The following is a 14087-nucleotide window of genomic DNA, read 5'->3' as shown; positions in this document are numbered from 1 at the left end:
ATCACAAAGTTTCCCGTAACTCATTAATTACAATGGATCTCAGTGATGGCTTTGGAACTGACATTTCTTTTGGCCATGCTGCGATAAGCTGAGGCATGGTGCTAGAGTGCTCAATGCTCGGCCAAATTCCAGCTTAGTTTGGCTGTACGAATTCAACATTCAGACACCACACCAAGTAGAGACAAGCACAATACTTCTCACTGTCAACATTAGACAAAAGGCCAATTAGTAAATCCAATGTAATTGAATAAAAGCAGTAACGTTAATGAGCCAAAGGGCAAGACAGTCAAAATGAAACCTATGAGGAGGATCTCTGCCAGTCATCTGATCCACAGGCACATAAGATCAAAGCCATTCAACTGGAGCCTGTGTGACAGAAGAGACCCTGCAGCAACACAGATACTGTTTCCAGCCGGAGAGACACCTGACATTAAATACTGGCTGAAACAACCTCCTGAAGGAGGCACAGAGAGTTAGTCAATCTGCTACAAGGCAATCATGGGAAGTTAAATCAGATTGTATTCAAAATGCACTGTGTGCAGAGGGCTGGAGGCCCACTTATTGGACAGGCAGCAGAAAAACTGAATTAGCCAAATTGCCTTTATGATAGTCTTTTAAAAAAAAGAAGCTAATCATTACCACTGTGCTAAGGTACGGCACAAAACAGATCCTTAGAGCGTTTTTTGCTGCAAGTCCTTTATCTTCCCTTTTTATTGCTTTCAAACACAACCATTAATTTGACAGCCTCGAGTGACAACAAAAAATTTGGGGTTGATTGTTCAGAATTTTCAAGGTTACTGACATATACCCTTATTATATTATACCATTTCACGTTATATGACTGACAATCAGACTCAACATCAGGAATTTGGCAGCTGAAGTGAAGCTTCAGGTGAACTTAAGGTGAGCTATTTAAACAACAGGTCCCAACAGAATTGCAACTAAGAGGAATTCAAAGAGAGAAAGCAAACAGAAACTCAAATGACCTTTGAGAGACTCATTTAAGTTCAATGCTTGGGTGGGAGGGGGTGGGCACTCCACTTCACCCGTCGGTCGACTGACTGACCAGCCGGCCACTGCCTGCTACTGCAGTTTTTCAGCTGCCCCAGGGCTCCTGAAATGCAAAGGCAGCCAAGGAGAGCAGCAGTTGCAGGCATGTGTCCGGGAACAGAGCACTCAGTGTGCCAAAGAAAAAAAAGCCAGGAGGAGATTTCCATCCGATAGGCCCCGCTGCCGGTGCTGCTCGTAGACCCAGCAGTGGGCTTGCGGTGGGAGACCAGAGATGGGCCTCTGTGCGGTAGCACAGAAAGGACCCTTTGTTGTCACGATTATGGAGTGTTAAGCCCCATAGGACCCAAACATCCCTCCATACCAGCGCAAGGAGGTGTGGCAAAAAACAAAGACGGACAGACTGAGGGACACGAAAAGGGTAAAGCAGCGGAGCAAAAACGAGAACCACATATAATTAAAATAAAAAAAAAGAGCGTAAACATGTCACTGACCTGAGACAAATGCAAAGAAATGTAAAGCACTGAAGCGGGGCAAGCAAAGAAACCTCCGCTGAAGTAAACTCGGAAGATGTTTCTCTAAACCGTGGAGCGCAGCCGAAAAGCTTAATGGGAGTCTCGCCGTACACAGGGTTTAAGACTGACAGCCCTGAATACTACACAAGTTGTACCAGTTTGTTCCTCTGGGGAAAGTCAGAGTGTGAAGAAGAAAAACACAACTTTCTAAACCGGGCATGGGCAAACTACGGACCGGGGGCCATATGCGGCCACTTTGCTTTTTGATCTGGCCCGCCAAACTTGAAGAAATCATATTAATAGTAAGTCATTAAATAGCTGTATTTCATCCATTTTTCAGTGTTTTAAGAGTCATTTCAATAAAGATGCTGTAATGGAAAAGTATTCTTGTGTTATTCTTTATCTTGGTTTATATTGTATGATCACTAGTAGCACGTGTAAACTGTTAGAATCCTAGGCTAACATATACGCATTGTATTTCACTTTCTTTTATGGCCTGCCACGGATGTGCTCATCCTCTCCCTGTACAGGATGTGAGCTGTGAAATCGGTCAACTATCGTATAGTCGTTGGTTTGTCTCTCTCTGTTCTCCTCCCTGTTCTTTCCTTATCTCTTCCCCTCCCGGTCCACTGTATAAAAGACCTTCTTCCTCCTTCCCTCTTTGCAGATGCACTCGCACTCCCATTTTTACTGTGTTTTGTGCCTCGGAGCTCCGATCCCTTTTTTTTTTATTGTTTGTTCATTAAATTACTTATTATCCCAGCATTCCTGCATCGGCATCTTCGCTCTTTTCCACAACAATGCAAACACTGTGGGACTTTCAAAGGCACATATTTTGTTGTAACTTTGCTTTTTTTTTTAATTTTTCAATAGACACCAAAGCACATGTTTTCTACATATCCAATGTATTTTATTTTTTTTCCTACGAGGTGGGTCACCACAACACTCCATCCCTCTGCTCCTGCTCCAGCCCACAAGTCAAAAGCTTTGCCAACTCCCGGTCTAAACAGTGGATGTAAAGTGAAAGAATCTGGGTGATGGTTGCTGTAATGTGCAATCACCCCCCCCCCCCCCAGCCTACAATACCATAATCTGTGAGAAACTGGTAGCTGGAATAAACAAAGGAATTCTCTTGAGGTCAATTTTTAGCATCCCAACCCAGTCCAACACTACTGTGTAAAGGCCAGAACGAAAGTAACTGTTCACCATAAACAAGCAGTATTTCAGAAGGGAGCTGCTGCAGTTCGAATGATATGCAGTCATGATCGCGATTGCAGGGAAATGGCTTTTGGACTCTTGCCTGTTGTTACCGTAAAACACCCGAGCGAGCAGGAAACTGCTCTTGACTTTATTTTCCTTCCTTCCTTCTTCTTTTTTTTTTCTTGGGCACGTCGTCGGCGAAATGGGTGAACGTATTTGTCAATAACGTGAGAGCTGGATACCTCTGGAAGCCAGTAACAAGCCGCCCCGGTGACTGCCTGGGTGGGAGACGAGCTCAAGTGCCTTCGCAGCAGCAGCGGCGGGTCACACGCTCCAACACGTGCGACTGTACTGCGAGCTATTTAAACAAAAGGGTGGGCTGCCTGGGCGACGCGCACGCGCGGCTGGGCGCGTGCGTAAATATGACAAAAACAAAGAGCTCGCGAGCTACGACTCCAATTCGAACAAAGCGACACGTTGACGCGCAAATGTTCGACTCTCTCAAGTGCGTTTTTTTTTTTCTTCGCATCTGTTTTCGCGAATGACTCCACTGTGACGAACGTACAAAAAAAAGAAAAAGCCCATTTGACGGTTGACTAACGTCTATCGTACTGGGTCAAACAGTGTATCAAGTAAAGCTTATTACAATTCATATTTTAAATATTTAAAAATAATAATAATAATAATAATAATAATCCGAAAAGGGAAACACGTTCCAGATGTCCTTCACCTGGACAGCACGATTAGAAACACATTCGATCAGGTGCGTTAAACAAACTCAAGGGTGGTTAGCTTTCTCTTGCTAGCTTTATAGCTCTATGTTACAAAAACTAATTACACCAGGACAGGAAAAGGGGGGAGAGAGAGAGACAGCAGGAGAGTTGGCAGAGGCCTATCTTTGCTTAGTTTGCGGAAAAAAACAAAACAACAACAAACAAACCAGACTCACGATGGACGTCACGAGCGGCGAGCTCTCCCCCCTCGGCGCTTCACATTCGAGGCATTAACGCTGGTGGAAATGGGCACGCCGACTCTCCCCAGAATGTGGTTATGACAGGGAAAAATTACGGCAAAAAAATGTGCCGTCAAAAATGACACTTGGTCGTGTGGTCCCGCCGCCACAGCCGTTGCGCTGTGTTCCTCGTCGTCGGCTCAGCAGCTCTGTTTTATTGTAGGTGTGCGGAAACGCTGGCTGTGCGTGAACCCTAGCAGCTGCCCCGGCGCTCTTGCGCGGTCTCCATGGCTACCTCCGCAAGAGGGGGCGGGTCCTAAGCTGTCAAGACCAACCAGCGAGCCCGGCGTCAAAATAAAGGCACGCAAATGTAACAAGTGATATGTTTTCACAAGTCAGTTGAGGAAGACAAAAGAATTGTTAATAAACAGAACACGCCCAAATTTGGCGCACTTGTTCTCTCAGGGTAACGCAAGTCGTGTGTTACTCTTGTAGGTGCGCCACTCCATGCAAATTTTGACAGAGTGGACGGTGGAATGTTAAAGAATTGAACGATTAAAAAAAAAAAAAAAAAAAAAAAAAAAAAAAATTCCTACAAAACGAAAACGATTATTAGATTCTACTTTATTGTCATTGCACTTGTCACAAGTACAGAGCAACAAAATGCAATTAGCATCCAGCCAGAGTGCTTCGCAATGAATTAAAGCGCATAAATGAATTATATATATGTGTATATTATATATACTGTATATATACATAGATCAGATGACTGGCAGAGATCTTCCTCATAGGTTTCTGACTCTCTGCCCTTCGCTCATTCACATTACTGCTCAGCCCAAACCAACTTTTTTCCCCCTCTGTTGTCTGCGTAGCACTGTTTGATGTGCCGCTGCTGTGTGTGTGTGTGTGTGTGTGTGGGGGGGGGGTATCCAAACATACAATTTGAATTTAGTAATTTGGTTGAAAAATGAAAGGGATACACATTTCAAGCCAAGACCTTAAACTTCCATTTAATGTAGGAATGACTATTGAAATATGTTTCGATGATGATAATTCACACCACAGTAAAAAAGTGTGACCACCAGGCCCAGTCTCCCCTACTTCATATTATAGTAGGGGGTGTTGGTTTGGAGTTTCTGATATGTTTCATTTCTCTACGAAATAGGCTCGTGATGCAGCTTCAAGGAAACATTTAAAACAGAGGCATGCTGACATCTCGTGTCAGCATGCTGCTGCTGCTACTACTACTACTACTACTACTACTACTACTACTAATAATAATAATAATAATAATAATAATAATAATAATAATAATAATAATAATTTTCAGAGATGACTGCATGTAAAATATCAATAACAAACAAACGAAAATAAATTTTCTTCAACTGTTAAAGAAACATTTAAGACAAAGAGCACAACCAAGGCGGACGTGCGATCGTTTACTGACAGATTACTACGGAGGGGTAGCTGCTATCAATGCCTTCCCTTATGCAACGTCAAATATATTGGTTTACCAAAAAAATATATATACCATTTTACAATAGTATATATATATTTTACACTCGCTCTAAGTGCAAATAACGTCAAACTTAACGAAGACATGGCGCAAGATGTTTCTCAGCTGCCACATCTCCCCCTGTTATGGGGAAATGGTCGCGTCCAGCGAGCACGCAGCGTCATTTGACCGATAAGGAAAGCTGGAAGGTGTTCCACAATGTTTTGAACAAGTTTGTGCTTCGTGAACGGCCAGGTATGCGCTAATGAAAGATAATAGTTTGATGTGGGTATCGACAGTCTGGCATGCATTCGCTGCCGACTGGTTATTCATTCATAACAAGGACTACAAACACCGATAAACCAGGCAACCGTGTCGCAGATTGTTGTTCCGTGCTAATTTGCTAATTATCGCTTATTAAAGCTACGTTATTGTTAACGTGATACATCCTTTAGGTGTTGTGTTATTTTCAGTGTTTTTGGTTTCTAATGGCGCTTGTTATACACATTCTCTTTTTCATTTTTGATAAATCTCTCTGGTTTACCTTTCACCTACTTCCCTTCGCATGTCTTTCTCCATTGCCGTAGGCGCTGATCTGTCTTTTTTCTTTTTAATATATCTGGTGTCGCGTGTTTATGTAGTTGCTTATTGGCAAAGGGGTACAAAGATAAAGATTTAAATTTAGTACACTGTCATGTTATTCATATAAAACTTATTGGTAAGGGCATCATGCTGCACATAACGTTGTATAGGTATGCAAGGACAAATGAAAGGACCTTTAATGTAAAAATAGATGTGCAAATAGGATATTATGTACTATAATCTACATGTTAGTGTGTTCAGATTATTATTATTTTTAAATATGCACACATTTTTCTGTTGTATTGACGCCGTTAGTTATTTTTATAAATGAAAGGCAAAAAAATAAAATAAAATTAACAAAATAAGATCTGTGTGTCTGCCTTCGCCCTAAAACAGCTGGGATAGGCTCCAGCAAACCTCCGTGACCCTGAATAGGAATAAGCGGGTATAGAGGATGAATGAATGATGAAAGATCTGTTTTAATTTTTTGGGACAGATGCAGTCACAGCAAATCTGCAACATAATACCGAAGTGAAAACAAAAACGAGCAAAGTAAGTCACTCTTCACATCCTATACTGACAAAATGGCCAACTCGCAGATCCGTGTGAAAATCCTCCCCAGCATCCGTTGTCTTTTCACCAAACTGGTGCAAGTGAAAGTGGAAGGACTTGCTCCTCATAAACCTGTTGAACTAAGGTCCAGAGTCGTTGATGACAGAGGGGTGACCTTTAAGGCCTCTGCCCTGTACAAAGCTGATGAAACAGGCCAAGTGGACATCTGTCGCGCACCCTCGCTCAGAGGAAGCTACACCGGCGTGGAGCCGATGGGATTGTTTTGGTCCTTGGCACCGGAGACTCCACACAGCAAGCTGACAAAGAAGAACGTGCTCAGCCCGACTCGTGTGGAGATACAGGTGCTGAACGAAGAGACGGGGGACTTGTTGGCCTCGGAAACCAACGAAAGAGGGTACATGATTGAGGGGATGAGGAGAGTACCTGTGAAGGAGGGAAGAATACGAGGAGTCCTCTTTGTACCCCCAGGTAGGTTAAGTGTGTGTGTGTGTGTGTCTGTCTGTTTGTGTATTTTTTTTAAGAGGAGTTAAAGTTGGTGAACATTTGTATTCTGCAGGGAAGGGGCCATTTCCAGGTATAGTGGATTTGTATACGTTTGGGGGACGTCTCTCTGAGCCCAGAGCCAGCATCCTGGCGGGTAAAGGTTATGTCGTTCTGGCTCTAGCCTATTTTGGCTATGAGGATTTACCAAAAAACCCTAAAGTTTTGGACTTGGAGTACTTTGAAGAGGCTGTGTCATACCTGAGGAGACAGCCAGAGGTCAGTGTTGGACACTATGTAACAATAATAGTGGGGGTTTTGTTTTTTTTGCTTTCTGCTGCAGTTAAGCAGATTTAAATGCAATGGGAACTACACTTCCCATCATGTTTTAGAGTGAAAATGGCAGACAATGCATGGGTTGAGGGAGAACCAAAATATGAAGTTTAGAATTGAAGTTAAATCTGAAAAGTGAAACCTTTGTAGTTTACCAACGTTGAGACCAAAGACAGAAGAAAAGGAAAGACACACAAAGCAAAAACAACATTAATTAATGGCCAGACATTATTCATACATATCCAATTATGAAAGAAGGTAGACTGTATTAAAAAAATAATTTCTATATCCATGTGTTCTATCTTTTATTGATTCTTGTTTCTCAGATTTGTTGCTAATTTGGTAATAAAAGAAAATCAGTCCCACTAAATGTGTAATGCACTAGTAAAGTGCTAAGCAAACATCTGTAAGAAGTTATTATTTATCTTCTCTTTATATGATGACATTAGAGATGTTCTTTCTTAACATATTTAAATAGTAACTGTGTTCTGTGCAGGTTAAAGGCCCTGGAATTGGCATTATATCCATCTCTCACAGTGGCGGTTTGGCTATGGCGATGTCGTCTCTTCTCTCTGGGATCTCAGCGACTGTGTGCATCAACGCCGCCAGTGGAAACACAGTCATCCCCCTAACCTATAAGGACCTTGTTTTCCCACCACTTCCCCCTATTTTCCATAATTTCAAAATGACTGATTCGGGGCTCGTCGATATACGCGATTGCCTACCAGACCCTTCCTTGGAGGAGTGCAAGGCGTCACTCTTTCCAATTGAACGTGCTGACTGCCAGTTCCTATTTGCGGCGTCTGAGGACGACCGCAACTGGAACAGTCTGGTTCATGCCGAGCACGCCACCGCGACGCTGAGAAAACACGGCAAAGAGTCGTTTAAGTTGGTGACGTACCCGAAAGCCGGACACTTTCTGGAAGTCCCTCACACGCCTTTCTGTCCTTCTGGGTTTCATGGGGCAGTCGGGACCAACGTGGTGTTTGGTGGCGAACCTAAAGCCCACTGTGATGCTCAGCTTGATCTCTGGGAAAAAGTCCAGGAGTTCTTCTCATTACACTTGGACAACAAGTTGTCCAAGTTGTAAATGCTGGTCTTGGCTAGATGACCATTAACCACAATGATGACACAAAAATTCTTGTTAATGACACTGAAAAGAAACAACCGATTATTTGAATTTTGAAAGTGAACTCATTTTTGAATCCGCACTTCCACTGATATATAAGTCTGAACACAATAGCGCATAGTGAGATCTGAACTTCTGTACTTCTTACTGGCAACTGACTCTTGTTGTTCAAAAATAATATCATATAAATAATAGACAATGAAAATAATCAAAAGTATAACGAAACATCACTATGAATAATGTAATCTGTGGTTCAAAACAAAAAGTTGTTTGAATAGATTCTCTGTACTACACTCCTTTTCCCGCCAAGTGCAATGTGGTTGCTAATAGGACCGTGGCTTACAAATAACACACATCATGACGTTTGCTTTGCCTTGTGTGGTAATGTAATGCTTGAATTGTTTCCTGTCTCTAACTCAACTCAACATTGATGTGATTGTTTTAAGCCTTGAAATGCATGAAATGATGATGGAAACAAGCCAAGAAAATCTGTGTAAGAGGGACAGTATCTTTTCTGACATGCGTGTAACTCTCACAGAGAGCGACTACAGTGGAGAAGTTCCTCTGACTTGTTAATTAATACATCGGACAGACAAAAACCTGTGGCCTTTTTCTTTTTTCTTTTTTAAAGTTGCGTGATGTCACCATCTAGTGACTGTTGTAGGGAAGTGCGTAGAAACGACATGGGACGGAAGACATTTGTGCTTACCTGGAAATGAGCATGAAACCCAGCAGCTGCTTGCGTGCACGTACACTAAGGCGAATTCTTCACACTTATGCGCCCACACACGTTAAAAAATAAAAAATAAAAAAAAATCCGAATGTCAAGTCACATACAGTCTGACGTCAATAGCTTAAACACAACAAGGACAGGAGTGCATGCAAATCTTTCCATCACAATGGCCATTATTTATACCATTTTTAAAAAAAGGACTTTTTTTTTTTTTGCTCATGAACTGTGAAAACATGTCAGGACTGATTACTTCGTGTTTATTTATTCTTTTGATCTAAAGGCTAATTGTGTTATACTTAGAGGCTTCTAACACAAAATACAGCATCATCTTTCTTATACCAATTGTAATGTATGCCTTGGATACATGGTGGGAAATTGAAAACACCTCTGTTATGTAATTCTTGCGACTTTATGCTAGAGAAAATACTCATGTATGTTTCCTTCTTTTTCTGATTTAATTTCATGTTTAGTAGACTTTTGTAACTCATTGGGCCTTTAAGGATTCCATGTCTCAAGTCCTTGAAAGAGTGAATAATTTATTCACCACTTCACTTTGTTGGTGTCTTAGCAATGCGATTTATTCTTATGTCTTTAAATATGGAAATTATCTTACTTGTCAGTGGACAAGGTACCATTTAAAAATGAAACTGCCTCAGCTTTCTCAGTGACAGTCACACAGAACTAATCCAATACGTGAAGCAGTTCTGCATGCGTTTTGCATGCGTTGTGCATCCTTTCACTCGTGCTCGCAAAATACTACAGACAGGAAGTGGATGTACACCCACTCCCGAGTAGGAAGGAAGTGAAATGCTGAGAAGAGCTGATACATTTTTCCATCGCGAAAAACACTCGAGCCGAGAGTGACATGCGGCCTGTGACACATGGCTCGTGTTGTAACATACGGTAACAGAAAGCGGTGTGTGAATTGACGGTCAGAAAGGAGGTTTTGTCGCTCATTCTCGAAATAACAACTTGCGCAATATGGTCTGTGGCGGTTGGTTACCAACACCAGTAAAAAGACTTCAGAAGATTTCAGCTTAAAAACACGTCACCAACAGTTGGGCTTGCAAATATCCAGGTGTGTGTGTGTGTGTGTGTGTGTGTGTGTGTGTATATATGTATATATGTATATATATATGTATGTATACATATATATATATATATATATATATATATATATATATATATATATATATATGTGTATATATATATATATATGTATATACACATATATATGTATATAGATAGAGAGAGAGAGAGAGAGGGAGAGAGAGAGAGAGAGAGAGAGATTTAAACTTAAAAAATGAATTCATATGATTCATATGATTTTAATTTATCTGACCAAATGGGCCAAATGTCAATCCAGATTGCGCATTCACACCCGTATGCAGGCAACAAGCTGTGATAAACAACAAGCCTACACCTTTAAATGAACGCTAATGGAACTTAATGGAATTTAAATGCTCAGTTCTATTTTACTTCATACATAAAGCTGTCAAAACACACAGGCCAGAATTTTTCTTTGGCGGGTTACCCTTTTCTGGGCCCACAAAACTAAACACCTTCACAGATACAGAAGAAGGAAATGCTAAAATCTCACTTTGATATTATTGCCCGCACAAAGATAGCCTGAGCAACAGCGCAACAAATAGTTGCCTGGGTACCGTCCAAGGCCAAAGCAGTACAGGGATCAGGCATTTGACTTCCATCTCTGTTCTCTGATTAAGACAATAACTGACTGTGTTCATTTGTAAGAAGGCCTGGCTACTTCCTGTCTAATCTAGTGCTGCGGTTCTCAACTGGTGGTTCAGGACCCAAAAGTGGGTCGCGGACCTGTGTTGATTGGGTCATGGCTTTGTGGGTAATTTCCTTTTCTTTTTTTTTTTCAAAAAATATATTCATAGACAAAATATTGCACATTTATTTTGCAGGACACAGAATTCAATTCAATAATTGATTTACTAGACAGGGTAGAAAGTAGGTAAGCGTTTTTATTTTTGTGGAATAAATGTGGGTCCTGATACTGCAATGGACAAGCAGATAAGGGTGACTGGTCGTGGGGCTGAAACCAGGAGGTGAACAGGTGTCGTCTGCATTACTGAGACTGTGACTGGGGCACAAGAGATGGTATGATTTGCGGCGCTGCGGGAAATTCCCGGACTTTCATTGGTTAAACGGGGGAGGGTGTGCGGGGTAGAGTAATATTCTTGTAGTTCACAGTCAGAACTGGCCTTCGTTTTGAGGTGCGGTCTGGTTTTTGAGTCAGTGAAGACTGCAAAGTGGATCGCTTGTATAACTTCAGAAAACGCATGTCCGGGAAGAGACGTCATTCTCACCATCGGAGCTCATGACGATCAAGACATCGAATGAAACCAATCGTAATCACCAGCGCTACAGCACATTTTCAAAGGAAGATATGACGATAACATTTTTCACAGGCCATTTGTATCAAGGTCGGACCCTTTTTCCCTCCAGAATCGCCGCCTTAATTTTTTGTGGCATATATTCCTAGTCGTTTTTCTCTGATTGTACAAAGCGCCTCTTTGGATGTAGTTTAGCACTGTACAAATAAAAGTTGAGTTGTTTGATATTCAACAACATTCTGCAAAACCATAGCTGCGACAAGATTTCTTGCATGCGCTGCCACGATGCCAGTCCCTCTGTTCCACCGAGGTCGTTTTTGAGTGCGTCTCACACTACCGCATCCTCCACGGAAATCAGTTTTGAGTGTGTGTGTGTGTGTGTGTGTGTGTGTGTGTGTGCGCGCGCGTGTGATCATGGGATATATGGAGAAAATGTGCTTTAATGTTAATTGAAAATGAACAATAGTGTTACAACAAAATATCTGCATTTAAAGTACCACAGTATTTAACAGTACTATAAAAAATTAGTTCCGTCGGCATAAATATGTTGTTTTCTAAGCAGTGACCTTCGGAAGGAACCTTTTGTTGTAGCCATTTAAGTATTTAAATTTTTATTTTTATTTGTATTTTTTTTTGCACACAAGCCATATTATATCATTTTGCTTATTTTATTATTATTTATTTTCTAACTTGGTTAAAGAGGTTCTTTGCATCGGTGTGTTTATTTAAGTATGTCACTGGGGGTGGAGCGACAGTCAGGGTAATGTTGGACAGGTGTGGGGGAAAAAGCGTTTTGACCACGCAACTTAAGGTACCTTTTTTGTTGAATGTATTTAAATTTTTGTTATTTTATGGAAACAACCATGACTTGTGTTGTGAGTTTTGATTTATTGCCCATTCGAGGTTGGCGTAATTCAAGTTTGGTTGTAGTGACAACAAGCCACCAGCAGAGGTTGTATCGCTATAGATGGAAACCGTTGATGAGACATTGGTACTGAGTGCACGTGAGATTAAAAGCACTATTCAACTAAATGCGTCTTTCCTCCATAACATGACATGGTGTCAGAGTTAAGGACTCGTTGCCTGCAGTGATAGAAGACGGCCAAGTTTGCACCCCCAGAACCCTTCGACTTGTGCCAACCAGCGGAGTGGCCGACATGGAGACAGAGGTTTTCCCGCTTTCGCGTAGCACCGAAAATGGACCGGGAGAGCGGTGAAGTCCAAGTTAATTCACTCCTGTTTGCGATGGGGGGAGATGCAGAGCCGATCTTCAATTCTTTTGTGTTTCCGGCTGCCACCGAGGCTAACCCACACCCAGAGTTTGACTTTAATGTCGTGATGGAGAAGTTTAATGAACACTTCATACCGAAACGGAATGTTATTCATGAGCGTGCCTGCTTTTACAAGCGGACTCAGAGAGCCGGGTAATCGGTAGAAGCTTTTGTTCGCAGCCTGTACGAGCTTGCACAATACCGTGAGTTCGGCACCACGAAAGACGAGCAGATCCGTGACCGAATCGTCATTGGAATTACAGACAAAGACGTGTCACAAAAGCTGCAACTCGAAGCGGACCTGACGTTGGAGAGAGCCATCCCAGATCGCTCGCCATAGTGAGCTAATCAAACAACAGTGCGTAGAGCATGTTGAATGGTTGGTGGCGCGTACACACGCAGCGGCTTCTCTCCGTCCTGACACAACGGTGCTTTCGTGTTTATTTTGTTTATTTATTTATTATTTATTTCCCCCCCCGCGGTTTAATGTTAATCTGTTCGCACTCGTCGCGCCCACCGGTACCAAGGCGCGCATACACCCGCGACGTTCTGCTAGATATTAGCAGAACCCCACTCATGGACATAAATCCGATGGACATGGAAGAGCTACGGAATTGCGGACTTCTCCGGAGACCGGCACGATCTGTCGACGACGCCCACGACCCCCACTCCTGCATCCCCCCGACAGTGGAGGCGCCATAAGCGGAACATGAGGAAGCAGAAGAGGGGTAAGCGCGCAGGTATCCTGGCTAGGCTAACGGCTAGACCGCACCGGCCGGCGATCCCCACCATCACGCTTGCCAATGTACGCTAGCTGGATAATAAGATGGACCACATCCGACTACTCCAAAAAGCGTACAAGGCTGTGCGAGAGTGCTGAGTGTGGAAACCTGGCTTAACAACAGCGTCCCTGACTGCGCCATTCAGCTCGACCGGCTAACCTGCTACCGGGCGGGCCGAGGGATCGTCGAGGGGCGGTCCAGCGAAGAGGAGCACGATCGCCGCCTGAATGCAGTGCTGCGGACAATCAAAGCGTCAGGCCTCAAACTCAACAGAGCCAAGTGCCACTTCAGGAAGAAAAAACTGCAGTTCTTCGGTCACATCATCAGCGCAGACGACATTAAACCAGACAACAGCAAAGTGGAAAGTATCGCCAAAATGCTAAACCCCACAAATGTGGAGGAAGTCCGCCAGGTGCTCGGTCTGATAAACTACGTGGGCAAATTCCTGCCAGGTCTGTCCACCGTACTACACCCAATGACAAGCCTTCTCAAGAAGGAGAGTGCATGGGTTTGGGGTGAACCCCAGGAGCAAGCATTCGACAAAGCCAAAGCTATGCTTGTGACCGTACCAGCACTCCAGTACTATGACGCAGGTCGGTCTACAGTGGTCAGTGCAGACGCCAGAAGCTATGGCCTGGGTGCTGCACTGTTGCAGGACCATGATGGGGAAC

The 14087-nt window shown here is 42.9% G+C and overlaps 2 protein-coding genes across 5 annotated transcripts in view; one reads left to right on the top strand and one right to left on the bottom strand.

Annotated features, from left to right (window-relative positions):
* The window catches only part of susd6 (sushi domain containing 6), a 30526-nt gene extending 26568 nt beyond the window's left edge, over nucleotides 1-3958 (bottom strand). Inside the window, exon 1 of one of the 4 annotated variants that reach the window (XM_076037791.1) lies at nucleotides 3664-3958. The gene's annotated coding sequence lies outside the window, so the exon portion shown is untranslated. The remainder of the gene's footprint in view (nucleotides 1-3663) is intronic. The other 3 variants (XM_076037788.1, XM_076037787.1, XM_076037789.1) reach the window with 3 other exon arrangements.
* Nucleotides 3959-5055: 1097 nt separating this feature from the next.
* Nucleotides 5056-8833, top strand: acot20 (acyl-CoA thioesterase 20). Its single transcript, XM_076037675.1, has 4 exons — nucleotides 5056-5425; nucleotides 6249-6793; nucleotides 6882-7084; nucleotides 7635-8833. Exons 2-4 carry the CDS (start codon nucleotides 6337-6339, stop codon nucleotides 8226-8228), a joined length of 1254 nt encoding a protein of 417 aa, XP_075893790.1. The 5' UTR covers nucleotides 5056-5425; nucleotides 6249-6336; the 3' UTR covers nucleotides 8229-8833.
* The last annotated feature ends 5254 nt before the right edge of the window (nucleotides 8834-14087 follow it).

Source organism: Nelusetta ayraudi, unplaced genomic scaffold (assembly GCF_046127955.1).
Source record: "Nelusetta ayraudi isolate G7.1 ecotype Tasmania unplaced genomic scaffold, CSIRO-AGI_Nayr_v1 ptg000052l, whole genome shotgun sequence".
In the NCBI taxonomy this organism is placed as follows: Eukaryota; Metazoa; Chordata; class Actinopteri; order Tetraodontiformes; family Monacanthidae; genus Nelusetta; species Nelusetta ayraudi.
Note: the sequence above shows the minus strand (reverse complement) of the source record. Positions and strands in the feature narration are given on the sequence as shown.

What these genes read in the sequence shown, in the direction of transcription:
- acot20 (XM_076037675.1), top strand. Translation starts at nt 6,337, where the DNA reads ATGGCCAACTCGCAGATCCGTGTGAAAATCCTCCCCAGCATCCGTTGT. An exon ending in AGTCCTCTTTGTACCCCCAG is followed by an intron (nt 6,794 to 6,881) that starts GTAGGTTAAGTG and finishes TGTATTCTGCAG; the next exon opens with GGAAGGGGCCATTTCCAGGT. An exon ending in ACCTGAGGAGACAGCCAGAG is followed by an intron (nt 7,085 to 7,634) that starts GTCAGTGTTGGA and finishes TGTTCTGTGCAG; the next exon opens with GTTAAAGGCCCTGGAATTGG.